The sequence below is a fragment of the Phocoena phocoena genome, chromosome 13 (assembly GCF_963924675.1).
Source record: "Phocoena phocoena chromosome 13, mPhoPho1.1, whole genome shotgun sequence".
In the NCBI taxonomy this organism is placed as follows: domain Eukaryota; kingdom Metazoa; phylum Chordata; class Mammalia; order Artiodactyla; family Phocoenidae; genus Phocoena; species Phocoena phocoena.
The window spans coordinates 60,048,606-60,075,667 of NC_089231.1; the positions used below are offsets into that span (position 1 = coordinate 60,048,606).

The following is a 27,062-nucleotide window of genomic DNA, read 5'->3' on the forward strand; positions in this document are numbered from 1 at the left end:
AGCCTCTGTCCCCTCCCCAGAGGTCAGAGGATTGGGACCGAAAGTTCCCATGGCCTAATCACATGATTGGTTCCTCTGGCAACCAGCCCCCATCCTTAGGTCCAAAAGTCACCTCATGAACATAAACTCAGGGTGCTTGATAGGCATTTATTAGGATTATCAAGACACCTTTATTGCTCTCATCACTTAGGAAATTCCAAGGGTTTTTGGAGCTTCGTGCCAGAAAGAGCAAATATCAGTGAAGACCAAATACATATTCCTTATTATACATCACAGTATCACAGTGGAATATTATCTTCTAATGAAGGTGCTCTGGTAAAGCGTCCATAGTTCTTTAAGAGCAATATGTGTTTACTGTATTAGATACTGTCGTTGTCTTCAGTGTTGTTGGTATCAATAAAATGTCCATGTTCTTTTGATACAGACATTCTTCCTGTAACTTTTTTTTTTTTTTTTCTTTTTGCGGTATGTGGGCCTCTCACTGCTGTGGCCTCTCCTGCTGCGGAGTGCAGGCTCCAGACGCGCAGGCTCAGCGGCCATGGCTCACGGGCCCAGCTGCTCCTTGGCACGTGGGATCTTCCCGGACCGGGGCACGAACCCATGTCCCCTGCGTCGGCAGGCGGACTCTCAACCACTGCGCCACCAGGGAAGCCCCTGTAACTGGTTTTACAGCTATAGATTTGGCTAAACAAGGTTTTTAAAGATTGGTTCGTCAGCTTTTTATCCAAGAAAGATAAAAGAAGTGTTTGCAAAAATGACTCAAACTAGATGGTAGCACCCCCTCTGCTAATCCTTCCCTCTGGAGTTATGCCTGACATCACGGAAAGCTTTTCCTAGTTATCTGTGACTCACTTCACATTTCCCAGGTGGAAATAATTTCATGTTCTTCTATAGATCACAGTGGAGCCGTCACCTGGGTTTTCCTTAATCCTTAGGATTTAGGGTCAAAGACAGTAGATACTTTTCTCAGGATGATTAACCTCATCTGTGATGAGCTTGGCATTTCTGCCTTAGGGTACTAGTTAGCCTCGTAGGACTTGATACATCGATAAAAGTCTGATCTTGCATGAACTACGATTGGGTGACTTTGTGCTGTTGACATTTTCCTGAAAACCATTTGTGCTAATTACATACCGAGGCATTTTTTCTCTCAGGAACCCCAGTGCCTAAATGAATTGTGAATTCTTGTTATCAAGTGTTTGCGATCCAACAATAGATAGACGATCATAAGTGGCACAAGGAAACAAAACTCTATTATTGTGGGCTTCCCTGGTGGCGCAGTGGTTGGGAGTCCGCCTGCCGATGCAGGGGACGCATGTTCGGGCCCCGGTCCGGGAAGATCCCACGTGCTGCGGAGCGGCTGGGCCTGTGAGCCATGGCCGCTGAGCCTGTGCGTCCGGAGCCTGTGCTTCGCAACGGGAGAGGCCACAACAGTGAGAGGCCCGCGTACCGCAAAAAAAAGAAAAAACAAAAAACCCCTATTATTGCAAATTGTCCTTGATACCCTGGCAAGCCAATGCAGGGCTTTCAAAATAGAGATGAGGGGGAGCTGAATATACCACCATGGTAGATTTCTCTCAAAGAGTCCTCCTTCTTTCTCCCCTTACTGCAGACCATAAAATATGGTGAAATACTTCCTCCGGAACCTCAGTCCAGGATAGTAATAGTAGAGGAGCAGAAGGAGAGGACCCAGAGGGATGGGGAATGTATTGTGAGGTGTGGTTACTGTTCTATTCTGCACTTGGGATCACTTTGCGAGGAAAAGTCCCTTGAGTGGGAAGACTTCGGTAGCAGATGCCACACACAAATGATGCAGAGTGTTTTTTTTTAACTGAAAAAAAATTTTTTTAATTGAAGTATAGTTGATGTACAGTGTTGTGTTAATTTCTGCTGTACAGCAAAGTGACTCAATTATACGTATGTTCTTTTTCATATTCGTTTCCATTTTGGTTTACCCCAGGGTAATGGAATATAGCTCCCTGTGCTACATAGTAGGACCTGGTTGTTTATCCATCCTATATGTAATAGTTTGCATCCGTTAATCCCAAACTCCCAGTCCTTCCCTCCCCCACCCCCTCCCCCTTGGCAACCACCAGTTTGTTGTCTATGCGAATCTGTTTTGTAGATAATTTCAGTTGTGTCGTATTTTAGATTCCACATATAAGTGATATCATATGGTGTTTGTCCTTCTCTTATACTTAGTATCATCATCTCTAGGTCCATCTACATTGCTGCAACTGGCATCATTTCGTTTTTATGGCTGAGTCATATTCCATTATATGTATGTACCACATCTTCTTCATCCATTCATCTGTCGAGGGACATTCAGGTTGCTTCCATGTCTTGGCTATTGTGAATAGTGCTGCTGTGAACACAGGGGTGCATGTATCTTTTCAAATTATAGTTTTGTCAGGATATATGCCCAGGAGTGGGATTGCTAGATCATATGGCAACTCTCTCTTCAGTTTTTTGAGGAACCTCCGTACTGTTTTCCGCTGAGTGCCTTGAAATTCAGTGTAAAGCCTGCCAGGCTGCCGAGCAGGCCTGTCTGTGAAGCGCATCTATCCGTGTGGCTTATGGTCTGGAAGTGAAGGCAGGCAGGAGGAGATCGTGACGGGTCCTCAGGATTCTTCTCGAGCTCAGCACTTTCGTCCATCCTCAGGCCCAGCTGGTCTCCCGCTGTCGGGTTCAGGAGGAATTCTGACAGAGCTGCTGAACCTTCTCCTGTCCTTTGTCATGAGACTGTTTCCCCCAAAGGACCCCCTGAGACGCCTCTGATGGGACAGCTGGAGAGGCTTTCGTTTGTCACGGTGTGGAAACAATCTCCTGGGAAGAAAGGAGGTTCACAGAGCAGAATGCCAGCCGTCATGAGACCCTAATTAGAAGGTGGTGGTCCTCTCCAACCCAGGATTTGTGGAGAAGCGTGTAACTGGCATAAATTTCTAGGGTGTCACATCCATACGTGACCAGCTGTTATTATAATATATTATTATAATATATAATATTATATTTCTGTGCCCACCAGTAACCCAGAAAACACTAGACCAGGTCTTCAGGGTCCCCAAACTGGAAGGGGGGAGAGGGGACAGTGGGGGAGCTTGGGAGACAGAGGGCGGTGCATGGGGTGGGACCCAGGGTTTTCCAGGGGCCGCCTCGCAGAGGCTCTGGTCTGCTCACTGGGCACGCTGCAGAATGGAGTCCTTTCTCCCATTTGTATGAGAGGCGAACGTGAAATGACTCTAGTCTGTGCTTCTGGCCCCTCTGTGCCCCCAGAACATGAAGGGCAGAGCACTGTTCCCTGTTGCATCCTCTGCTGGGTTGGGGGCCGGTTTCCCAGGCCACCTGGAGTGGGAGAGCAGCGGGCAGCGGGAGGACCCAGGCAGCCTCTCTTCTGTGCAGAGTCAGGCTGGGAGCGGTATGGTGAGGATCCTGCAAAGTAGGCTCTCCGAGCTTCCCTCACATCTGAGATGAGAACAGTAACCCCCCGCCCCGGTAGGGGTGCCGTGAGGACAGATGGCGGATCGCGTTGGCTCTGATGGAACACGTCATCAGATACACAACACATTGATGACGACCCTCCGGTGGGTGTATTGTCACCTCGTCAGGTTTGCCTGACTCCCCCATCAGAAAGCTGGGTCATTATCTCGACATGCCGATTGACCCTGAGGCCAAGGTCCACATCAGCCAGAGCTCTGTCTGGAGCTAGAACATAACGCTTGGATTCACTTCCCTTTCTTCTTTCCAACTTCCTTAACCCCTTTCATTTCTTTCTTCCTCTATTTCCATAAGAAGCAAAATACGTGTATGTGTGTGTATGTATAAGAAGCAAGTATAAAATACTGTAGGAGGTACTCCTCCTGCTTTGCTTGTGCCTAGTGTTAGGATTTTGAACTCTTGTGAAAACAAGTAAAATTTCTACCACTAGTATTCTCCGGTAAATTTTAGATTTTTTTTTTTCTACAAATAAGTTACGATCAATGAGAGAAGGTATTGACTTCTTATGAAGAAACCATGCGTGTAATAGTAATAGTTGATTAAAATATAGTGACTTGAAACATCAGTAGAGGAGAAACCACCCTTCAAGATATAATAAAGTAAACGTTTTTTAATGTGTGCCATTGTTTAAAAAAAAAATAAGTCCCTTGGAGAAAAAGCTGGCTATGGCTTAGGTCACAGTTTAAAAACTGCCTTCAAAACATTTATAAACAGTTTGAGTCCATCTGAATGTATATTTTACAGATTAAAAACAGTACTGGCTAATCTTAGCTTCTTGGCCATAAAAGGAGAAAAAGAATGTATAGTACTGTACACATGGAACATGAAATCGATCAAGGGACCTTACAGGGACACCCAAAATGGAAGCTGTAGCAATCCATAGAGTTTTGTTTGGAGTGCTTTGTCATGGCTCTTAATTTTGGACATAATCAGTTTTTTTATCGTGGTCAAATATACGTAACATCGCGTTTACAATTTTAATCCTCTTTAAGTGTATAGTTCAGTGGCAATAAATGCGTTCACGGTGTGGTGCAGCCATCACCACTATTTTCAGAACTCGTTCATCATCCCAGCAGCAGCTTTGTACCCATTCAATGATAGCGGCCCACTCCCCTGCCCCTTCATCCTCCCACCCAGCCCCTGGGAGCCTCTATTCCACTTTCCATCTCTATGAATTTGCCTAATCTAGGTATCTCATATACGTGGACTCGTAAAATGTTTGCCCTCTTTTTGTCTGGCTTATTTCACCTGGTGTAATGTTTTCAAGGTTCATCCACGTATCAGAATTTCCTTTTTATGTAAACTGCGTGGGCAGAGCAGAGACCCTCAACTCCGAGCTCTCCGTGGCCTCGTTCCTGCCCTCCAGAGGCAGCTGTGGTGGTCGAGTCCAGCCAAGCACCCCAGGCGGAGCTGGGACTCCCCGCTCCACCCCCCCCCCCCCCCCCCCCGCAACCTCCCGATGTCCCGGGCGCATTCGGCAACCTTTCAAGCCTCGGTTTTCTCCTGGTCCTGGGGGACCACGAGCCCCGCTCTCCATCCTGGTGCGGTGCCAACACCTGTGCGGTTCCGGGCCCGTGTCACCCTCCCCCAGCCCAGTCTGCTTTGGGTGGGAGTGGTTTTGCTGAACGGCAGAATCAGAGGATCTAGAGGTTGGAAGGACCTGGCACATCTGCCCTCATCTCTGGGCAGGCGATGGCGCAGGGCAGGCACGCAGGCTTGTCAGGGGTGAGCAGCCTGTCCCAGCAGGAACGGCCACGGGAGCCGCGTCCAGGGAGGAGGCAGGACCAAGCTCTCAGGCAGATGGTACTTCCTGATCAAGCCCTTTCCTCTGTCAATTCAGAAACCATTAGAACCAGGCTTGATTGCACAAATGGGTCTACAGGCAGCCAGGGAGGAGCCATTGTCGTAAGATGCTTCACGAAGAAAGAACGGTCTTGCCCTTTATACCTAGATGAGGTCATCTCTGTTTTGATGGCTTGCGTGTAAACATCTAACAACATCTGGATTTTCTCCGAGTGGCTTTTCATGGGAGAAGCGGGTTATAGGTTTGGTGTCATTTAGAAGACAAGCAGCTAGACTGCAGTGGTTGCGACAGTACAAAGCAGTTGCCACACACAAGATGGCATCAGGCCTGCAGCCCTGCGTGTCCCCAGTGCCATGCCGTGGAGTGATACCTCACAGGCCACCTCCATCACTCCCAGAGAGTATCGTCCACGATGTTCCATCCTCTGCAAGACACGAGCTGTCGGGGCTCTTTGCAGGAGAGGAGAGCTCCCCTCAGGGAGTGCCGCTGGGCTGCAGGACAGCTCCTGGGGCTCTCTGACGTGGTCGCCGAGTCAGAGCCTGGGGCCTGGCGGGCCGAGGGGGGACTTGCAGGTGATGGCGGCTCTAACCTTGGCCACCCTGCTCTGGCGGTTGAGGGGCTGCAGTGGAAACACCTGGTCTGGCAGCCAATCGGGCTTGTAAACACCGTCTGGGAAGTTCTGTGCTGTCATCTATCTGCTGGCAGAAATATGTGTGGTTTGGGGCGGCCGGCTTCATAGCCTGTGTGTTCACAAAAGACAGCACCACCTAGACGGTAAACCTGGCTTCTTTGCTTTTAATCACCTGAACCAGGGCTGTTTTTATTCTTCCACAGGAGGCCTGCTCCTAGCCCCATAGCTCTAGCCTTGCCTGGGGCCGTCCAGGGACAAGTCAGGGTCCCGCTGGGCAGGGGGAGCAGGGCCGCCCTCCCTCTGCTGCTCCGGCCTGTCCTGAGCCCAGGGTTACGTCCCCCTGGGAGCACTTTTCTCCCCCCAGTGCTCACTGCTGGCCCAGCTCAGCAGGCTGGGCTGGCGGACCGTCCATGGCCCCAGCAGCCCTCAGGCGTCCAGGCCTATTCTCACACTGCAATAGCAAGCAGCAGCCTGCCCTCTTCCCGCAGGTCAGGGCCTGGTCTTGGCTAATTGAATCATCTGTGGTTCCCCGAAGGTGCTGGAGGCTCATGGAGAATACGGAGAGCCTTTGCTCCCTCGTGAAATCACGGTGCAGGCATCCCCACTGCCCTTAAATCGCGTGGAGCGTGTGCTTGATGTCAGAGTTGGGAATCCAAGTAGCCACAGCTTGGAGATGAGAATCGCTGAAGATGTACCCAAGGGGCGGGAGTGGCTTTGTGTAGAGCCCTAGGAGGGACACTTGGAGATTTCAGAGCCTTTTGGTGGCTGATTCACGGAGCTGAGTGGTGGCTCCAGACAACAGGGCTCCCGGGCAGACGTGGGTCAGCACGTTGGCCTCGGTCTACGGGGGAGCCTCTTGGAGAGGAAGCCATCAGCCCGGGAGGGCAATTAGAATCTGAGCCATCTGCTGTCCCCAAATGTCCATTAGGCCCTTCCTTGTCCTTTGTGCGAAGATGCATTTGATAATCGCCAGCAGCACAGTGGTAATCCTTCCCCGGGGGACTAATCCTCCAGTTTCATTTCCTGTTCATTTCTACCTGGCTTCAGGGCTCTCGGTCCATCAGATCTGTGCACTGCAGCGTTCGGTGTAGCCGGGTGCTTGCATCACGAGTCAGTTCTGTTGTTTCCAAAATATAACATCTTTTCTGATCCAAAAAACTAGCATATGAATTTTGGCTCTTTCAGAGACATTTTTTAAATCTATGAAGAAAAACACGAAGTCATTCATAATTCTACTGCCCGTTGATAAGACCTGTTAGCGCTTTAGTGTAATATTTGCTTCTAAACATTTCAAAGACAAAAATACTTAATCTTGATGAGATTATATTAAATTTGTTTTTCATCCTGCGTTTCAAAGGTTGGCATTTTGTGGGAAATTTCTCATGTCATTAAAAAGTTTTAGTAGGGCTTCCCTGGTGGCGCAGTGGTTGAGAGTCCGCCTGCCGATGCAGGGGACACGGCTTCGTGCCCCGGTCCGGGAAGATCCCACATGCCGCGGAGCGGCTGGGCCCGTGAGCCACGGCCGCTGAGCCTGCGCGTCCAGAGCCTGTGCTCCGCAGCGGGAGAGGCCACAGCGGTGAGAGGCCTGCGTACCGCAAAAAAAAAAAAAAAAAAAAAAATTTTAGTAATCATTTATAATGGCGATACAATATTATATTAACTGTTTTCAGTGAAATTGGAAACATGCATGATTTTCTCCTGAATATTATGAAAGTTTTCAAACATAAAGTTTAAGGAATTTTCTAGTGAGCACCTGTATAGTCACCACCTATATTCTACCTCAGCATTTTACTGTATTTATCAAATATCTTCGTTCATCCATCTATTAACCCATATTATTTTTTTGATGCATTTGAAAATGTAGACACCACTTTTCCCTCAATACACATTGTTAACTGGAGCTTAATTTTTGCTGATACTTTTTTTGAGTTAATTTACGTGTAGTGAATGCGCACATCTTAAGTTTATATTCCCTGAGTTTTGACAAATACGTGCATACATTGTAATAGTATAACAGTGAGGTCTGTGATTTAGAACAACGCTCAGGTCACGTTAGAAGGTCCACAGGGTGCGATGGCAGATTATTGTGAAATAGAATCGTGAGTAAATCGGAACTGTTCCCTCTGCTCTTTTCGAGTGCCAAGTATTTTCTCATGTGTCATGCACCTGAAAAAAAAAAAATCAGTGATGAACGTTCTCGGAAAAGGGGGCAACACTTGAATATATCATTTATTTGTATTTTTTGGTTTTGTTTTTCAGAGTACTTCTAACTTCTGTATTTCATCAGAATAGGAAATAGTTGGCCTCTCTCGAAGGACGGGCGAGTAGATTTCTTTCCAGTAGACCAGTGGGAGCCAGGAACAGATTATTTTTAAAAATACACGAGCTTTCTCTTCACTTCTGACAGGCAAATGGGAAACATTTCTATAGATTTGCAGCCTCCGTGAATGCCCAAGGGCCTTACTGATCACCTACGAAGTGAGTCAGAGGCTTCTGAAATGTGGATTCTAATTCAGTATTTCATGTAATGCTCGGTGGTGTGGCTGAGTGCCTACATGTGTATGTGCACAGCGAGAGTTGAGATTCCTATAATCTGGGGAACGGACACTTTGTTTTTGCTGCAGTCATCATTTTGGTCTTCCAGTAGTCATGATTTTTCATGTTTCTTTTCACGTATTAATGATAATTTGTAGTTTTACCTTACCATCTCTATTTTGTGATGTCTGGTTGAGAGTACTGTGCTGTGACATGGTTTAACCAGCAATTTTCTTATTACTAGGCCTCCAGACACGTGTCTCTAAGGTTTAAAATGAATCCACCAGCACGATTACAAATCATGTATGTGTCACAGTCCCCAAATTTACATGAGCAGCGACTTGTCATTTTTATCATCATGTCCTTTCTTCTCCCAGGAGAAAGTGGCATCTGATAGGCTGGGTGTGCTGGCGGTCCCCATCCATCCGAGTGGGCCTCATGGCCCTGGACGGTGTGGCGTGTGGCCGGGCAGCTGCTCCCCTGGCCTCCCCCTCTGCGTCTTGGCTGAGGGATCCCCACCCAGCTCCGACTCTGATGGCTGTACCTTTCTTCTGCCGAAGCGGCTCAGTATAACTTTCCTCCTCTCCTCCTCATTCACTTTGTGGTATTTTGTCCTCTGATAATGAGTTTTCTGTCTTTTCCAAGTAAGAACTTTTGCTGTCTGCAGCCTCAGATCCTTTGGAAATCATCAAGAGTGCCAGCAAATATCTCACTGCTTCGAGGTACCTCGTGAGTTTAGCAGGTTGCAACCATTCCTGTAATAGTCCTTGGTGCTCTTTTGCTAATGAAAGGAGAGACTAGTTGGATGAAAAAACCCCAGCCATTTGGGGCTCAGAAGCCTCAAGAAGACAAAAAGAAAACCAGACCAAATGGGGAGATTGGGCTGTTGGGCCTGGAGCGCGGCTCTGTGGGTCAGAGGGCTAGGAGTCGGGGTGAGGCTGGTGCCCCACCTCCAAGTTGGGGGACCTTGAAACATGACCTGACTTCCGTGTCTTCTTGTCTGTTAACCAGTGATAAGAGCATATCTTATACATCATGTATCTCGGGGTTCTGTGAGAAGTAAGTTAGGTTCCATGTATGGAGAGAGTTCATCCAGCCTGACACGAATAAGCATCCAGCAAGAGGCAGTTGTGAACATCGTAACTCCCTCCCAGGCAGGCCGAGGAGAAGGGTGTCCTTCCCGCTGCGGCCTTGGAGGGTTTTCCCCAGAATCCCAGGGGCTTTTGTGTATTGGAGCCGGCGGTGTGACGAACCGTGGTGCAGCTGACTTCAGAGTGAAGGGAACCAGTCTCCCTGGGCGGTGTTTAGGGGCCAGTGGAGAAGACGAAAGGGAAGGGAACGTCTGCCAGCCGGGACCTCGTGCCTCCGGCTGGAGGAGAACCTGGTAATCCCTTTCCTTCGCGTCTCTTAACATAACGAGAACTGTAATGTGGGTGAAATGAACGCTGATAACGTCCTCCTAAAAGGAAGAAGATCTAGGCACCTTCATTTTCTTATTCTGATGGTATAAACTGTGTGCTGCAAATCAGCCCCCCAAATCCAAACAACTTTCTAAATAATAAGAATCTAAGAATTCTGAAATCTTCTGCTTCCATCCCTACTCTTCCCATCCTGACTCATGATTTACAGCATTCTAAATTTCATCTGCCTCTTTATTTATTTATTTTTGGCTGTGTTGGGTCTTCGTTTCTGTGCGGGGGCCTTCTCTAGTTGTGGCAAGTGGGGGCCATCTGCCTCCTTTTACTCCCAATCTAAATTTTAAGCCCAAAGCCTGTCTCTGAAACGTTGTAGCAATTGAGAGCTTGTTAGTTTTTCTGAAATGGCTTGGAAGAAACTGGCTCACTTAAAGTAGGAAGCGTTAAGAATTGACATTCAAGTCCAAATTGCCTAACTTCATGTTTTATTTAATCACATTCAGTACTCAGCAAATGCATCAGCGTAGATGGATTCAATTTGGATTCAAACTCAATTTTTTTCCCTTCTCAGTAGGAATTGAGAGTTGATTTGTTGGCAGTTGGCCAGACTAAAAAGGAAGAGTGGACTGAATCACAGGGGAGCCGCCCTTCTGGGTTGTGTTTATTTGATAGTCAGCATTCACCCCTTTCCTTACTGTTTCTTGGTAGAGACACTCCACTGGATCTGAGTCATCCCGAGGGGTGAACCGGCCATGATGCTCATACAACTCCTTCTGTACCCAGGGTCCCCAGCCAGTGCACCCAGAGCACAGATCCCTGCCTGGGCGAGACTCGAGGCGCAAGCGCAGAGGGGCCTGCACCCCGGCCGGGGGCTCAGGACGGCTTGGCACCTGCCTGCAGTGCCGTGGGGTACCTGGCCGGTTCCTGCTATCTTCAGGGGGCTTATTGGTCTTTTTCGCTAACCGTATATGTACCAGTCATACCTCAAGGACCAGACTAATAATAACAATATCACCTTATGGAAAGAGACCCAAAAGTTGGCAGATAACTTCTAATGAAGCGCTACTGAAACCGTACGTAGGACATCAGTGATAGCCTCTTTTCTCTGACCTCTTTACAAACGGATTCTAATTTCCTGTTTTTTTGTGTTTTTTTTAATTGCAAAGGAAATAGTGTTCACTGTAGATAATTTGGAGACTTTGAAAAGCCACAAAAAAAAATTGACTCATTCATAATTCTATCATCCGAAGAGGATCGCTATTAACATTCTGATATACATTTCTCTAGTTTACTTTTCTCACATACACATGTAATGCATACTTCTAAAAAAAATTTTATTGGAGTATAGTTGCTTTACAATGTTGTTAGTTTCTGCTGTATAGCAAAGTGAATCAGTTATACATATACATATATCCCCTCTTTTTTTGTATTTCTTTCTCATTTAGGTCAACACAGAGCATCGAGTAGAGTTCCCTGTGCTGTACAGTAGGTTCTCATTAGTTATTTTATACATAGTATCAGTAGTGTATAGACGTAGATCCCCATCTCCCAATTCATCCCACCCCCCTTCCCCATATGCATACTTATAACTTGTTAGATATAAAGTGAAGTCACAAAATACATGGTATTTGTCATCTGCATTTTCCTTCTAACGTATTATATTTCTGGCATCTTTAAGTATTCTTCAAAAACCTCATTTTAATAACCTGCGCGGTATTCATTTACTATTATAGAAGGTATTGTGACGAGCACTCTTGATTCATTCAAATCTTCACACAGATCTCTGCGTTTTTCCTTAGGGTACGCTCCCAGAGGTGGGGTTCCTGGCTGACGATATATGCACTTGTCAGGCTGAGCTGCCCACTGGAAGTGCTATAGGACCCCTCGCCGGCCCCTGACTTGCTGTTCGGTCGGGGGCGGCGGCCTCTGGGGATACTTGCTAACACTGGATGTCATACTTCTTTTGGTCCACAAATCTCGAAGTTGTTGTTTTAATTACTAGTCATCGTGTTTATTGGCCATTTGTTTATTTTCTTATTAAGATGGTTTTATTGCTTGGCGAATAGTATTCTTTTGTCTGTCTTGTGTTTGAAAAATCTTTGTTTCCATTTTATCGTTTGCTTTTCAATACTGTAAGTGGTTTATTTTATTTTATTTTTTTTTAAATTTTATTTATTTATTTTTGGCTGCATTGGGTCTTCATTGCTGTGCGCGGGCTTTCTCTAGTTGCGGAGAGCAGGGAGCACAGGCTCAGTAGTTGTGGTGCACGGGCTTAGTCGCTCTGTGGCATGTGGGATCTTCCCGGACCAGGGCTTGAACCTGTGTCCCCGGTACCGGCAGGCAGATTCTCAACCACTGCGCCACCAGGGAAGCCCGGTTTATTTTGATAATATAAAAATATTGTAATCTTATAAATCCACTCTATCTTTTCCTTGGATGTTTCAGCTTTTGTTTCTTGTGTTTATAAAGTTCATGCCCCCAGAACAAATAGAAATTCATCTCTTTCTTTCTGGGATTTTGTGTGTGTGTGTGTGTGTGATTTCTACATTTAGACTTTTAAGTCATCTGGAATTTTTAAAAATACATGGTATAGATCTGTTTTTTTCTGATCCATAGATGAGGCTGTGCTCCAGTAAAACTTGGTCACAGAATAGGCTGTGGGTTCATTGGTCCTGATGGCCAAAGTTTGCCTGTCCCTGATCTAGTTGAATTTTTAATCTTTTTGTCAAGTCCTTCCATCCTCTTATCTCCCTTACAAATATACAAAAAGTATTTGTGTGTGTATGTATATATACTCACACACACACATACTATTTGTGTGTATATATGTTGCACTATGTATATATGGAGACAGAGAGGAGTTTGGTTAAAATGACTTATAAAATTATTTGGGGAAAATGTGACATCTTTGTAACATAGGTCTTCCCATCAGACAACATCTAGCATTCATTTATGTCCATCACCAAAGTTTTATGGTTTCTTAATTGCTGGTTAATCTCAATCCTTGCAGTGTTTTTTGTTGTAGTCGCCACTGTGGCGGAGATCTATGTTGGGGGTCCCACAAACTCCTGCCTGTCCCCTGATTCGCTAGATGGATCACAGGACTCAGGCAGTTTTGTTCAGGGCAGGGCAAGGGAAGAAGACACCCGGGCGGGTCAGAGGAATCTGTGCCCGGGCCCCTCCAGCGGGAGCTCCCCCAGAAAGCGCCCCTTCCTCCAGCACCGAAATGCAGCAACTGTGATTCTGCATAGATTTTCAGAAACTTCTGTCTCCACTTCTAGCTTTCCTCTGGCTTCCAGACAGTTTTCTTTCAGCAAGTGCAGAATCTGTTTTCCGTTTCTTGGAAGGTGTGATGCGGGAGGGCGGCTTGCAGAAGGCTGGCTTGCTGCAGTCACTGTGGGCCCTGGTTGCGACCACAGTCCCAGAATTAAACCCCTCAGGCTGAAGCCTCGGGAACAGCCTCTCTCCCTGATGCTTTATCGTCACTCTTCTCTATAGTGAATCGTCGGAAGCGTTCGTCTCACGCGGCTCATTCAGATCAAAGAAACTCCTTCACTGCAGCGTGAAGAACCTTGGAAAACCTACTTACAATGGGTACAAAAACTCAAGCCCTTCTTAAGACAGGCTCAACTTCACCTGTTGGAGGAGATGGTGATTCTCTTTGTAGTCTGACCCTGCTTTTACAGAAAAAGCTAAAGGAAAGAAAGCCGCTTCTGCAGCTGGGGCTTTAGGGACAAGCCTCCACCCCCCCTTGGCTGGCCGGGGAGCGCCCACACCCCATGCCGACTCTCTACTTTCTTATCCCTTCTCTCAGTTACCTTTCTCCCCAGGCCTCCAGCCTCCGAGAGGCTCAGGGACAGCTAGAATTTCAGTTGTTTCTCAACCCTGAAATTCATCCAATAAATGGCACGGTCTAACCTTCTGACATCGAGACACTGTAATGCACACAGAACCGAGTGAATTAACGTTAAGATCTGATGTCATGGAGGCGACTTGCAGGAGAGCCTCCTTCCCAGGCTGGGCAGTGTGCGGGGTGCAACAAAGGTACGAAGCAGAGAGGGCACTGCCCCTCTCTGGGTCAGCTCCCAGGGGACCCAGGTCCCCCTCATTCAGGTGAAGCTGACCGTGGGGGGAGTCTCTTAACTTTCCAAACTGCTTTCTTCTAACTTGTGCTGTGATTACACCCATCCTTTCGGGTTTCAAGTTCCTTTGTCTTCCCTTCAGAGCTTCTGGCTCTCCTTCCAGCCGTTCTTTCTGTCTCCGCACTTGGCGTGAGCGGGAACTGCCCTGCCTCCCTGTGCTCCTGTCTCAGGCATCCCTTGGCCTTTTGATTTACTTCAGACACACTTCTTGCCCATAGCAGGCAAAGGTGCGCTGTAACGCATGTAAAACTAGGCGGGGACCCAGCCTGGCCGCTTCCCACATGAAGAAATGATGAACTCGCTAAGACCTAAGAGGTATGTTTAATCAGGAATTGGCGTGGGGTCGTGGAGAATGTCGCAACCTGGATTCTCCGTAAACAAGGGCCACCGTCTCTCCCTGCGACCACTTTTCACCTCACTGCTGACCACAGGCACTCCGGAAATGGCAATTCATTTTGATATTAGCCCAAACAAAACATAATTCGGAAGGTAACGCAGCTCCAGAAACATTACATATCTTTTACCCAAAACTTCCTACCCGTTTCCTTTTCCCGTCTTCCCTCCACAGTCACAATGACCCAAGACTCCCTCCTTCATGAAACTGAAGGATTGGGGAAAACCCCAAATCCAATAATCAGGACTTAAAGCCTCTCAGGATGCGAAGGCCTCCCTGAGCTCACCCAGCTCCCTTTACTGTACTGTATTGTATTCTTTTATATTTATATTTACATACTTTTTTGGCTGTGCCACATGGCTTGTGGGATCTTAGTTCCCTGACCAGGGATTGAACCCAGGCCACGGCAGTGAAAGCTCGGAGTCCTAACCACTGGACCACTAGGGAATTCCCCCGACTGCCTTCATATTGTTGACTCTAGTTTGTTTCTTGATTCCAGTGACAAAAAGAGCCTCCGTCCACTGTGTGTGTCCCCTCCCAGTGGGGACCTGCCACCTAGTGCCGGCTCCCCCGTGTGACCCCCCCGCCCTCCGTAACAGAATGTCACCTGGATCTATTTCAGAGTTCCCTGAAGAGAAGAGGCAGCCGGGAAATGTACAAAGAAAAGAAAGCCTTCGCTCAGGTAAGCAGCGTTCCACACTCATGTTACGACGTCTCCTCATTTTGAATTTTCTCAAGTGTTAGTGTCACCTTCAATATCGTCAGAGAAACATGAGCTGCCCCAACATCTGGACCCATCCGAAGCCCCTGTGGGGTGAAAACTGTCTTCCCAAACCAACAGCTCTTGTTTCTCGCACCGATCAGCTGGTGGTTTCTTTAAGAAGGAGGAGAGCAAACTGGCTTCCTGAGCAGCATAATTGCGTGCCGTTCAGGCAGGGCTCTGCCGTGCTCACAGCTGGTGGCAGGCGTTCTGGCCTCGAAGACATTCACACAGTAAAGTAGTAAAAGAGCACGGCTGCCATTGTGTCGGGTCATCCATAAAGCATCGTTTTGAGTGTTGGTTGTTTTTTTTTTTTAATGCACAAACTGAAGGGTGTCTTAAATTGTCCTAATTGAAAACAAGGTGTTCTCTCCAAGGTGGTAAGAGTGGGGCCCTTTCTGTGCACATGGCACGTGGCCTTCAGAACTTCCTTAGCTTTTCTGAACACTCGCTTTGCTGGATTCCTTCTTTAAAAAAAAAAACAAAAAAAACTGCTGCTAGTATTAGGTGTTGGCGAGAACAAGGCATCATTGGGGTGTCAGCTTCCTGAGCTCTCAGAGCGAGGACTAATTAGAGAAATGCAGTAAGTCCAGGAAACTACGAGCTCCGAGGCCCGGGGCCGGCCTCCCTGTGAATCCCACACCTGATTCCCTTTGCTTTCTCCCCTCTCCAAAGTCCCCCGTCCCCAGAGCAGCCTTCACGGAGGGCCTGGCTGTGTGAGCTGGAGGAATGCCAGAGGTTAACCGTTCTCCACGTCTCTGCTCCCCAAATCTCCCTTTGGAATCCGCTAAGAAAGGCGACATTAAAATCTGTCGTCCCCACTACTGGGAGCTTCAACCCCCTTGGGCTTTGAGTCTGTTTCAACGTACTGGCTCCTGACCAGGGAAGAGCTTCTCTTTAAAAAAAGGGTCATCCCTACCCATCGCGGGATGGAGAGCGCGCAGTGTACTCACCCGAGGGTCAGTCAGGCTGGGGACAGGAGAGGGGAGACCCGGGCTCGGGAGCAGGTTAAGCGCCTGGCCTGCGGGACCGTTGAGCAAGGAGTTTCTGTCTGGCAGAGCGGTGGAACGGAGCGCCTTGGGAACTGCAGGTCCGCAGCCAGAACTCAGAGGAAACTGGCGCCCCGGCGCAAGGTAGGAGCACGTGCAGTCAGCACTGGGGGGCTGGCCAGACGGCAGACTTGCAAGCCAAAGAATATATACCCGTAGTGATATATTTCTGTCGCTTGTCAAGGCCTTTCCGCTGGTGGTGGCAGCGGTGGCCCTGTGTGTGTCCTCCCCTCCATGCCCTGCTTGCCTTCTCTGCCTGCACCAGGTGTGTCACGTGGGAAGGTTACTGGACCTGCTTTCACGCTGCATTCCTGGAGCTATCGGACCATCTCCTGAAACCGGAGCCTGAGATCAGCCTAGACCCCTCCCCTGGAGTCTTGGCTGAGTTTTAGAAAGTCTTCAGTTACAAGATAAGATGGGTATCCAGCCCGTGCTGCTTTAGCTGAGGCTGTGATTCCCCATCTTATTAGAAGGAGTTGGCTTCCCGCCCCAGAACAGGCTGAGCCCAGCTGCCCGCACACCCAGCCCCCAAAACACTGCTCCAGCCGCCTCCACTGAGTGAGGAAGTCTGATCCCTTTGTTAAAGCCACACACTCCCTTGGCTTCAGAGATGGCCTTTCTGTCAAAAACTGCGTTAGTCATGGTTTAGTCAGGCCTAGTAATGTATGGGTGTTGCATAGAAATGAAGCATGCTTTAATCATCTATTAGAATTTCTCGTATGTGGGTAGTTTCTTTAAGGAACAGGAAGACTTTTTGGATAGTTGATCAATCCTCAGGTAATCTATGAATTGGACGCTCACTAGGGTATATCATAGAATCTTTTTTTTTTTTTTAATTTATTTTTGGCTGTGTTGGTCTTCGTTGCTGCAAGCGGGCTTTCTCTAGTTGCGGCGAGCGGGCTTCTCATTGCGATGGCTTCTCTTGTCGTGGAGCATGGGCTCTAGGTGCACGGGCTTCAGTAGTTGTGGCTTGCAGGCTCTAGAGCCCAGGCTCAGTAGTTGTGGCACACGGGCTTAGTTGCTTCACGACATGTGGGATCTTCTTGGACCAGGGCTCGAACCCATGTCCTCTTCATTGGCAGGTGGATTCTTAACGACTGTGCCACCAGGGAAGCCCTATCATAGAATCTTGTTTCTTGACCTGACCTGGGTTTAAGTTCAAGGAGACAGAGAAGGATGGTTGTAACTTATAATCAGACTGCGGGGAATGGCAGAGAGGGGGTGGGGGCGGATGGTGCGAGGTTTCTAGAAATCAAGGCAATTTCAGGGCTCTCTGGGTTTTTTTTACCTGTATAAGGGGGGTGCAGATGAGTACTTACAGCCAAGTACAGAACGCTTGGGGAAGGCCCAGTCTCCATGTGCCTCTCGTGTGCCTTCCCCGCTTTCTCAGTTCAACTTTTGGGGGAAACCCTCGGGAGAGATGGCCTGAGACCCTCTGATCTTGGTTTGAGACAAAAGCATCCTGAACTGTGCAGGTGACTCTGCCCCTTGGCCTCCACCATCTCAAGGCCTCACCAGTTGTGAGCTTCCAGGGAAGTAGGGTCAGGACACTGGTCACGGCTGGGGCCCTGCCCATCCCTGGATCCGCCCAGGCTTGCGTCCTGGGCCGGAGGTGGAGTTCCCTTGTGGCTGGCAACATTCTCCTCTCCGATCTGTGTCTGTCCCCAGGCACGAAGTTGAATTTCTGTGCTTCCGGGGAGATAGGATCGTTTAGGTGATTTTGGACACAGGACAAACACTGGCTATCAAGTTAATGATGGGGCTAAGGGTCTTCCTATCCCAGATTTGTCACCCCCAAACTGATTCATTTACAAAGTATTGACAATCTTATCTCCATTGATATGTATTTTAGTTTATTCAAACTCCATTCCTTCCTGTGACAACAAAGACCTCTCTGTGTATTTGGATACAATAGATTTCCTACAAATCAATGTTTACCAAAAATTGAAAAGATGCTTTTGGTTGTTCTACTCTCAAAAGTTCTAAGAAACTGGGTTGTTTAACATGCCAATTTCTGGTACATAGTAGGTATTCAGTATTTACCGAAGGAATGAATGAATCAACAAGTAAGTATGCTTTTCCCCTTAGGATTAAATATAGTATGTCTTTTACAGCCCGTGTATTCTATGTAGGCCCTTTAAAAAAATATATATATATCATTACCCCAGCAGTGATAACCCATCTTGCTCCATTGAGCCGGGCAGACAGCTTTATTTTCAGTTAGTCACAGACACCCTTGTTATGTCTGCCTAACCAAAAACAACCCAGATCCTTAATGTGATAAGTTCTTAGATCACGAAGACCATGCTCTCCTCCCAGTGACATTTATATATAACTCTCCTGATGTGCGAACAGAAAAAAAAAAACCAGAATTACTGGCTCCTTTTCCCCAAATTAATTGAGTTTCAGACAAAGCAGAAGGTTGGCTTCAGCGTGCTAGAGTGTGGAGATTGGCTACATACAAACCAGTCATCTATATGCTGTTCCTTTTGACCTTCACAACGACCTTGATTGAGGGTTCTGCTTTGGACAAAAGGGGCTGGTTCCCCAGGGCTCTGCGCTCAGCCCCTGGTGCCATGGACAGAAGGAGCGGGACCGGTAGGCCCTCTGCTAAGAGGTGGCGTGAGAGATAGTCCCTCAGAGGGTGCGCGGGCAGCACCAGGGCTGCTTTCCGTGTGGTTCTGGCTCACAGCTGGCCTGTGATTTTTCTTTGAATCTTACCTGTCACTCTGCTTTTCTTTCCTTCCATGGGTTTGTGGCTCGGGCAGGAGGGGTCTAGGGGTGGAAGGAGGAAAGGTGTGGGCACCCAGGGAGGCGTTTCTATGTCTTTCTGCCCAATGGTAAGCGAGCGGCAAGAACAGGGCGGAGAATGAGCCATGTTCTCTGAGGATGAAGCTGCGCCAGCCCTGCGGGCCTGTTTGCACACAAGTGATCTGGAAGAGTCATCCTCCCCCGGGGGGCTGACTTGCCGTGGAGATTGGTTTGACGACTCTGCCTCCCCTGGGTTGATGGGGTGTGACCACCACCCAGCGCATCACTGAGTTTGTGTGGCAGGGGGAGCCTTTGCCTAAGCCTTTGACCCCATGACAGCCTGTTGAAACTTGGTAGCCAATCACAGAGGAATGATTCGTGAAATTGGTCACTGTTGCCAGCCACTGCCTATGAAGAGTTCACGCAGCTTCAGGGCATTGAGACCTGCACTGCGTAGGCAGAGCCCACTTTCCAGTTGCTCCAGAAACTGCCCTCTTGACCTCAGCCGAGGAGTGTGGGCTTTTAGTAGCCGCGAGCCTGCTCCAGTGACCCTCCAGAATCCTCTGGGATCCCGATGACCACCACTTCTCAGGTTTTAAACCACTTAACACCTTGCCTTGGGTTTCTGAGTTTAATTTCGTGCTGTGTTACAGCCACTAAAGGCGCAGAACGTAACCAAAGTCAAGTTCGCATGGGGAGAGGAGGGTGCGAGTCACCCGGGATTAGGTTTGCAGTAACCATTTCATACTAACCGTCACAGCTTGGTACTTACTGTGCAACTTGGCTTCCAAAGCACCCTCATGCCCGTCATCTCATGATTTGTCCTCATGCCATCCCTGTGATTCGTTGGGGGAGGGGAGGCTAGGGGAGGAGGAGAGTTGGGTTGCCGTGTCTCAGGTTCCAGCAAAGCCGGGCTCTGACTTGGGGTCACCTGGCCTCCCCATCCTGTTAATACCTGTGAGGTGCTGGCCCACCCCTCTGATGAGGTAGGAGGTAAGTGGCAACAGGTGGGAGTGGCCACAGAGGCCTGTCTGCCTGCCCCAGGCTGAGCAAGGGGTCTGGGGTCTCTCACTTGTCAGGGTGGACCCACAAAGTAACAGGGGGCAGAGCGCGGGGGTGGGGGGGCGGTCGCCGCGTTGCTGACGGGGCTGGGTTTCATCTCATTCACTCATCTCCTGGGTGATGGTTTTCATGTGCACGTTTTTCCAAACTGTTTGGTTTCCTTTGTTCTGTGACAAAGCCACCACCAGCAGTCCCCGGTGCCCCCATGAAGGCCCCGGGCTCACCGTGGCTCTGTCGTGGTCCCTCTAATGAGCGACTCCACGCACTGACGGGAAGATCGGTGTTTTGTGTGTGCGTGTGTCGGGGGCGAGGTGTGAGGGAAATCGTCACAAACAGGAACATTGGGTATTTTCAAATAACCGTCCTCTGGGCTGCTCTCTCCTGGCAGGATGACAGCGCCGACCTGAGGTGCCAGCTCCAGTTTGCCAAAGAGGAGGGCTCGCTGATGCTCAGGAAGATGGCCAAGCTGGGGCGGGAGAAGGACGGGCTGGAACAGGAGCTGCAGAGGTACAAGGCCCTCTACGGGGACGTGGACAGCCCGCTCCCCACGGGGGAGGCCGGCGGGCCGCCCAGCACTCGGGAGGCCGAGCTGAAGCTGCGGCTGAAGCTGGTGGAGGAGGAAGCCAGCATCTTGGGCCGGAAGATCGTGGAGCTGGAGGTGGAGAACCGGGGCCTCAAGGCGGAGATGGAGGACCTGCGGGGCCAGCATGAGCGCGACGCCGCGGGCCGGGAGCCCCTGCCCGGCGTTCCGACCTCGCCCTTCGGGGACTCCCTGGAGTCCTCCGCAGAGCTGCGCCGGCACCTGCAATTCGTGGAGGAGGAGGCGGAGCTGCTGCGGAGGTCCATCTCCGAGATCGAGGACCACAACCGACAGTTGACCCACGAGCTGAGCAAGTTCAAGTTCGAGCCGCGGCCGGAGCCCGCGTGGCCGGTGGGGGGCGCGAGCGGTGGAGCGCCCCTGCAGGAGGAGCTCCAAGCGGCGCGGCTGCAGATCAGGGAGCTGAGCGGGAAGGTGCTGACGCTGCAGCATGAGAACCAGGTGCTGCTGTTGGGCGCCCCACGCTGTGACCCGGCCGCGCCCCCGGGCCCGCGCGCCCCAAGTCCCCGCGACAGCGACGCTGACAGCGACGCGGGCAAGAAAGAGAGCGACGGGGAGGACGGCCGCTCGCTGCAGCCCAGGCGGGAGGGCCCCATCGGCGGCGAGAGCGACTCGGAGGAGACCTTCGAGAAGACGTCGGGCTTCGGCAGCGGGAAGCCGTCGGAGGCTGGTGAGTGCCCGACAGAGCTGCTCCGCGCTCGGGAGGGCTCAGAGCGCCTGGCGAGCATCAGACACGAGGCCGAGCGGCTGGAGCGGACCGTGGAGCGCATCATCACCGACACTGACGGCTTCACGGACGTGCCGCTGCAGGGCAGTGGGTCCTTGTCGGGAGCCGGCGTCCAGGGCGCCAAGGAGGAGCCCCAGCTGCTGGGGACCCTCAATGCGAGGATGAAGGCCTTCAGGAAGGAGCTCCAGGCCTTTCTGGAGCAGGTGGAGCGGCTGGGGGAGGGCCTGTCCCCTCTGCCCCACCTCACCGAGTCTTCCAGCTTCCTGTCCTCTGTGACCTCCGTGTCCCGGGACTCCCCCGTCGGGAACCTGGGGAAGGAGCTGGGCCCGGGCCTGCAGGTAAGGGGGCTCCCGGCTCTGCCTCCCTGCTCCCTCCTCCTCCTCCTCGCTGGCCTTGCCGCACTGCAGCTCATCCTGCTCACGGCTGCTTGGTTATGATCGCAAACCTGCATTGTACTAAAGCCTCAAGTTCCAACCAAAACCTTTCTATCGGTTGGGTTTCTCCTTTTTTTTCTTTACCCCCCACCCCCAGTTTGGTTTGATTTGGTTTAGCTCTCTTTTGTCGCCTTGTTTCTTTCTCCCTTTTCCTCTTATTTTTAACTGCACCGCCGCTGCTCTTAGCTAAGAGCTTCTCCCTCTTGACGCAAGGCTAATCCTGCTGGCAGCGCTAGGATCGTCGCAGTCTGTCCCTTCTTTTTTGTTTTGGCGTCCCGAACGACCAGCCATCCCAACGAAGAAGCAAAGAGGAGTTTAAGACGCAGTACAAACGCACTTCATGGTCAGGATAATTAGCGGACTTCCCGGGAGCGCGTGCGTCCCTGCCTGGGTTCACTGCCCCAGGGACAGTCCAGCCCTGAAGGCCGTAGGCAGCCAGCCCACCCGCTCCCTCTGCGACACAGCCCGGCCGGGCGAGGAGCGCGGCAGAGAACCCCCGGAGCAGCGGGCGGCGAGTGGAGTAGCCCCAGGACTGCTCTCGCGTGCGCCGCCCTGGACTGTGGCTTTCGCCGCGCGACCGCAGAGAGGAAGCAGCAGGAGCCTTGTTTCCATATCCTTCGTGGGTAGTAGTGCGCTTGCGGGCGAGTCTGACACATGCGTCCCCATCGCATGCGCCTCATAACCAGCGTGCTGCCGCCTTCTCCCTCTTTCTCTGTTTGCTTTTCAGATCTCTCAGCCCGCCATTTTGCTCAGCTTCATCTTGGCTCTGTTCTCTTCTCTCTCTGAGGCCGCTGTGTTTACGTTGGTTTCTCTGGTCATGCTTTTCCTCATCCCGTAGTTCTCCAGCCATCTGTCTACCTTCCCCACCTCACCCTGCCCTCTTGTCCTTTGTGTTTTGTTTAAAATTTTAAAACAAACAAAAAAAAAACAAATCCCTCCCGTGCACCTAACAGTCCAAACTGAGAGATCAGCTGGAGTGGCAGCCCGGGCAGGAGCGAGGGGAGGAGCGGGGGCCCCTGCACCTCCGAGCCACACGGGAGCTGCACCGTCGAGCCGACGGGGACGCGGGGAGCTGCCGGCCCGGAGCCCAGAGCTGCTTCAACCTGGAGGTCAGCAGGGGTGGGTCCCAGCGGCCACGCCCCCTCCCCTCCTACCCCTCCTTTGCCGTGTGTGGTGTGAGGGTTCCTACCTGGGTCCGAGGCCCGTACGGAACGGGGAGGTGGGGGGGCGATGTGGAACCAGGGGAGACTTAACTGAATCAGAATCCATTGCATGCAACTGAACTGAGGGGTCCATACAGGGTGAGGGCAGGGGCACTGGTTCTCCTGGGTCCTCTGGCAAAGCGTATGAGACTGATTGGCGAGTGCTCTGTGGCTTCTTGTCAGGCAGTAAGGAAAGCAGGACTGAAAACCAAGCATGTCCCTCCTGTGAATTGTGGGCGCGCCCCACGTTTTCTGTGCCGGTGCTCCAGTTGTAGGGCAGAATCAGGGTTGCTCTCCTGACCCGGCGGCTCTTCAGCAGTCCGTTGTCATAGCAACCCATGTCCACAAAAGCTCGGAGCCATCACAAATACTCCATTGTATGCAACAGTTGTCCTCTCGGTGAATGCTCTTCCCTGCAAGTAATTCAGCCCAGTACAGAAGGACAGGTGGCCCCGAGGAGTGAGTGTCTGGCTCTGGTACTGCCCATTGAGGCAGGTTACTGCAGGGTTAGAGCCGTTTGTTCTGCATTAGAAAAGGTTGGGTTGAAGGGTCTTCATTCATCAGTCCCAGCGGGGATGTTACCATTCAGCTCTGAGGCATAGCAGTTCCCAAAAGGCAGGGGAGAGGACGAGGAGTGTTGCGGCTCCTGTGGCTGGTACCGATTTTCTTTCTTTTCCTGTATGATTTTATAACTATAAATATACAGTAAAAATGAGCAAAAACTAGTCAATCAGAGTACGTCAAATGATAGGACACGTAAGGCCACGACCGGCCCGTCTGCGCCCTGTCCTGCACACGGGGTACTGGCACCAAAACCCATGGCCAGAGGCGGGGTGTCGACACCAGTTTTCTCTGCCCACCGTGGCCCTTCCTCGTTTTCCACGGGCTGCTCCCTGGTCCTGTCCCTGGAGCCCTCTTCCCTCTGATACACCGTTCAGGGCATGTCCCACGTAACCACGTCTGGTTCACTCTGGTGAGTGTCAGAGGGCTCCTCTCCACACGCACCCCCAGGCCCTGCTGGATCCTGCGGGAGTCATGAGTGTGCTCCTTGCTTGCCCAGACACGTGTGCTTTGCAGAGCTTCAGAAACTGGCAGTGGTTTTGGACAGAGGGAAATGCTTCGTTGAATCAAACAATGTTGTGGGAAAACTAAACCTTCGTAATAGGTCAATTAGCAGAGTTAGCTGTTGCCCTGTGACTTAGGGTCACTGAACAGTGTAGCTCAGAAGGGAACTTCAGACGAATCCCCTCATTGTGCAGATGAGAAGAAAGAGTGTGATGCAGTGTCAGCAAGTTCTCCCCACCCCCCCAGCCGGCTGGTGGTGGAACTGGGTCCAGAACCGTTTCCTTGGGCCTGGTCAGTCCTCTCCCCACCCCGACCCCTCCTGTGAGGAGTGCTGCCTGTACAGCAGGGACTGGTCCCCACTGGGCCTGGGCACCTCCAAACCGAGCTCTGTCTCCGTGGGGGCGGTGTTTCCAAATGCAGGTCCCCCGGGGGACTAATTGTGTGGCCAGCTATCTTGCCGTGGAATGTTTCTTCTTTTAAGCATCTGTCTGGTTTTCTTTAATTTTATACATTTTAATGAGGAAGTAAAAAAACTCAAAGTGAAAGGCAAGGTCCAGGAGCATCGTTTTCTAGAAGGGGAAATAGAATTACTCAGGAGTTAAATATCCTTTGTTCTCATTTTTTATTCACCAAGGCATTTCACACAGAAGAGAAAACTGAATTACGGATGCAAACACATTGTATATTAAAATACTTTCTAAAAGATGAAACATGTTCTAGGACCCCTCTGATGGCTCCATAGTTTTCCCTTTTATGAGAAGAGCCGTGTGGAGATCGCTTGTAGGGTCTGGACTCAGTGGAGCTGCTGCATCCCTGGGGTGGACATCACCCTGACAGACTGCTCAGTTTGGTCTTCGAATATTACTTTGGATTAAAGAATTGTACAATGGACAGTTCTAGGGAGCAGAACTCTTAAAACCTGTTAATGAAAATGTAACCGAATTCATTGCCAACAACTGCTTTCCTGTGAGGCTCTAATGGAAACAGTGCACAAAGCTTCCGTCAGGTAGCAGGGAAGCCCAGCCAGAGAAGCTGTTCTGGGTTAAAGACACACGTCACATGGCATGGGTGTCATTTCTGCTGTACAGCAAAGTGATTCAGTTATATATGTTCTTTTTCATATTCTTCTCCATTATGGTTTATCACAGGATATTGAACATAGTTCCCCTTGCTATACAGTAGGACCTTGTTTATCCATTCTATATATAGTAGTTTGCATCTGCTAATCCCAAACTCTCAATCCATCCCTCCCCCTTGTTAGCAGTTTTCTTTACTACCTCTTCCGTTGCCCTTGAAATGACCCTGGTTTGTCTGCATAGCCAACTACTCCTGTACACGTGTGAATTTCCTTCAGCTCCTGGCCCTTAGCTCCTGGGAGTGGGTGGTGGAGGGACTGATAGGAGCCCCAGGATCAGTGGCTTAAAAGAAGAAACAACTTTCTGAACTTTAGCTGAAGTTCAGAAAATTTCTCAGTTCCAATTTCTCAAGTTCCATTTGTGAAGTGCTTTCTATGTTTCTTGCCTTATAGATTTTCAAGTTTGGGGAAAGGGGAAAGAAGTTAAGTGCTTATTTGACAAGATTTGGGTGTTTGGCTAAACACCCAAACTTAACTACTACTGGTACTAGCAGTACCAGTAGCAGCGGTAACAACAACAAGGTGAAAAAGAAAAAAACTACCTTCTTCCAGGGTACTGTGTTAGCAGATAACAGATCTGTGAAGTGAGAGGTCCGCCCCTCTGACTGCACACGATAAGCTCGGGGGAGGGAAAGGTGTATCCACCCAGCCTCAGAACTGTCACAGCCAGAGAGAGCCGGAGTCACAACCTGCTAACACCCACTAACCTACTAATGCAACCTCACAGAAGTTAGCTGCTCAGAGGAGAACAAAGCAACCAGGCTTCAGAAGGACCACTCCTGCTGTTGCCCGCTCGTCTCGGTAGATATCAGCGAGATTCTCATGTGGCACTGGATTCTTCCCCGACTTTGCTCCCTGTGGCTCCCGGCAAACCTGCTGAGAGATTCCCATTTGTTAAGGAGAGCAGGGTACGGAATATGTGGTTTGGAATGTGTGGGGTGCCTTAAAAATAGTTCTGAATGAGGAGTAGCCGAGCACGGGCACTGGTCAGATTACACACATAAATGACACCGAGCCTGTGCCCAGAGGATTGAGTTTCTGGGTCAGAAATCTCAGAGATCTTCTCCTGAGCCCCTCCTCTTGTCCTTTAATCAACGAGCTATCCCTTCGGCCTCAGCTGTGACATACCAGCCTCGATAAAACGACGTGGGGTTTATGCCAAGTATGTGTGCGCAGGTGTTGACCCGATAAACCACTTTGGGAAGAAGGGGTAGCAAAACCGGCCAGAACAAAATGGAAGTCACGGGAGATGAGGTCACAGGGATGCAGGCGGAACGGAGTCCTAGTTAGTAGTGTTGCCAGTGTGTAATAAGTGGCTACGATGAAAAGCTTTTTTGTTTGTTTTTGGTATATCGAGATAGTTAAGTTGTCTCCTTAAGTGTGGAAAGTAACTTATAAGCCACTATCTCTGAAGATGGCCAGGAAATTAGCAGTGTAAATGGGCATGGGACACGCCACGTAGGGGCAGGTGTGGGCTGCGGGCTTCCCAGCAATAACACAGGGAGGTGGCTGTGGTGTCGAGATGAACACGAGCCCACAGCCTGGGGGCCACTGAGGAGGGTGTCCGTTCACGGAAACGGCCTGCACAGGACGAGGTCAGCGCGTTCGATGTCTTAGTCAGAATCTCAGGTGAGTGGGCGGAGGATGGTTTCAGAATCTAACCTTCGGGAACTTGGCGATAAAGGGGGAAGTACGTGTTTTCTGGAGGAGACCTCCGTGTTGCGTGAGGATGCTGTGAATTTGGCAGTTGTGTGGCCCTGGATGGAAATTTCTGCCACAGCCTGTTTGTATTTTGGCTTTTGTAACAATGGAGTAATGGCACCCTGACAAGGAGCAATTAGTTGTCCATAGAGTTTAATGTTC

The 27,062-nt window shown here is 50.1% G+C and overlaps 1 protein-coding gene across 2 annotated transcripts in view; it reads left to right on the plus strand.

Moving 5' to 3' along the window:
• The window catches only part of MTCL1 (microtubule crosslinking factor 1), a 120,910-nt gene that overhangs the window by 56,732 nt on the left and 37,116 nt on the right, over window positions 1-27,062 (plus strand). For both annotated transcript variants that reach the window (XM_065889977.1, XM_065889978.1), the window contains exons 4-6: window positions 15,039-15,098; window positions 20,427-21,701; window positions 22,751-22,906. In XM_065889977.1, the coding sequence (XP_065746049.1) occupies window positions 15,039-15,098; window positions 20,427-21,701; window positions 22,751-22,906 (1,491 nt within the window). The remainder of the gene's footprint in view (window positions 1-15,038; window positions 15,099-20,426; window positions 21,702-22,750; window positions 22,907-27,062) is intronic.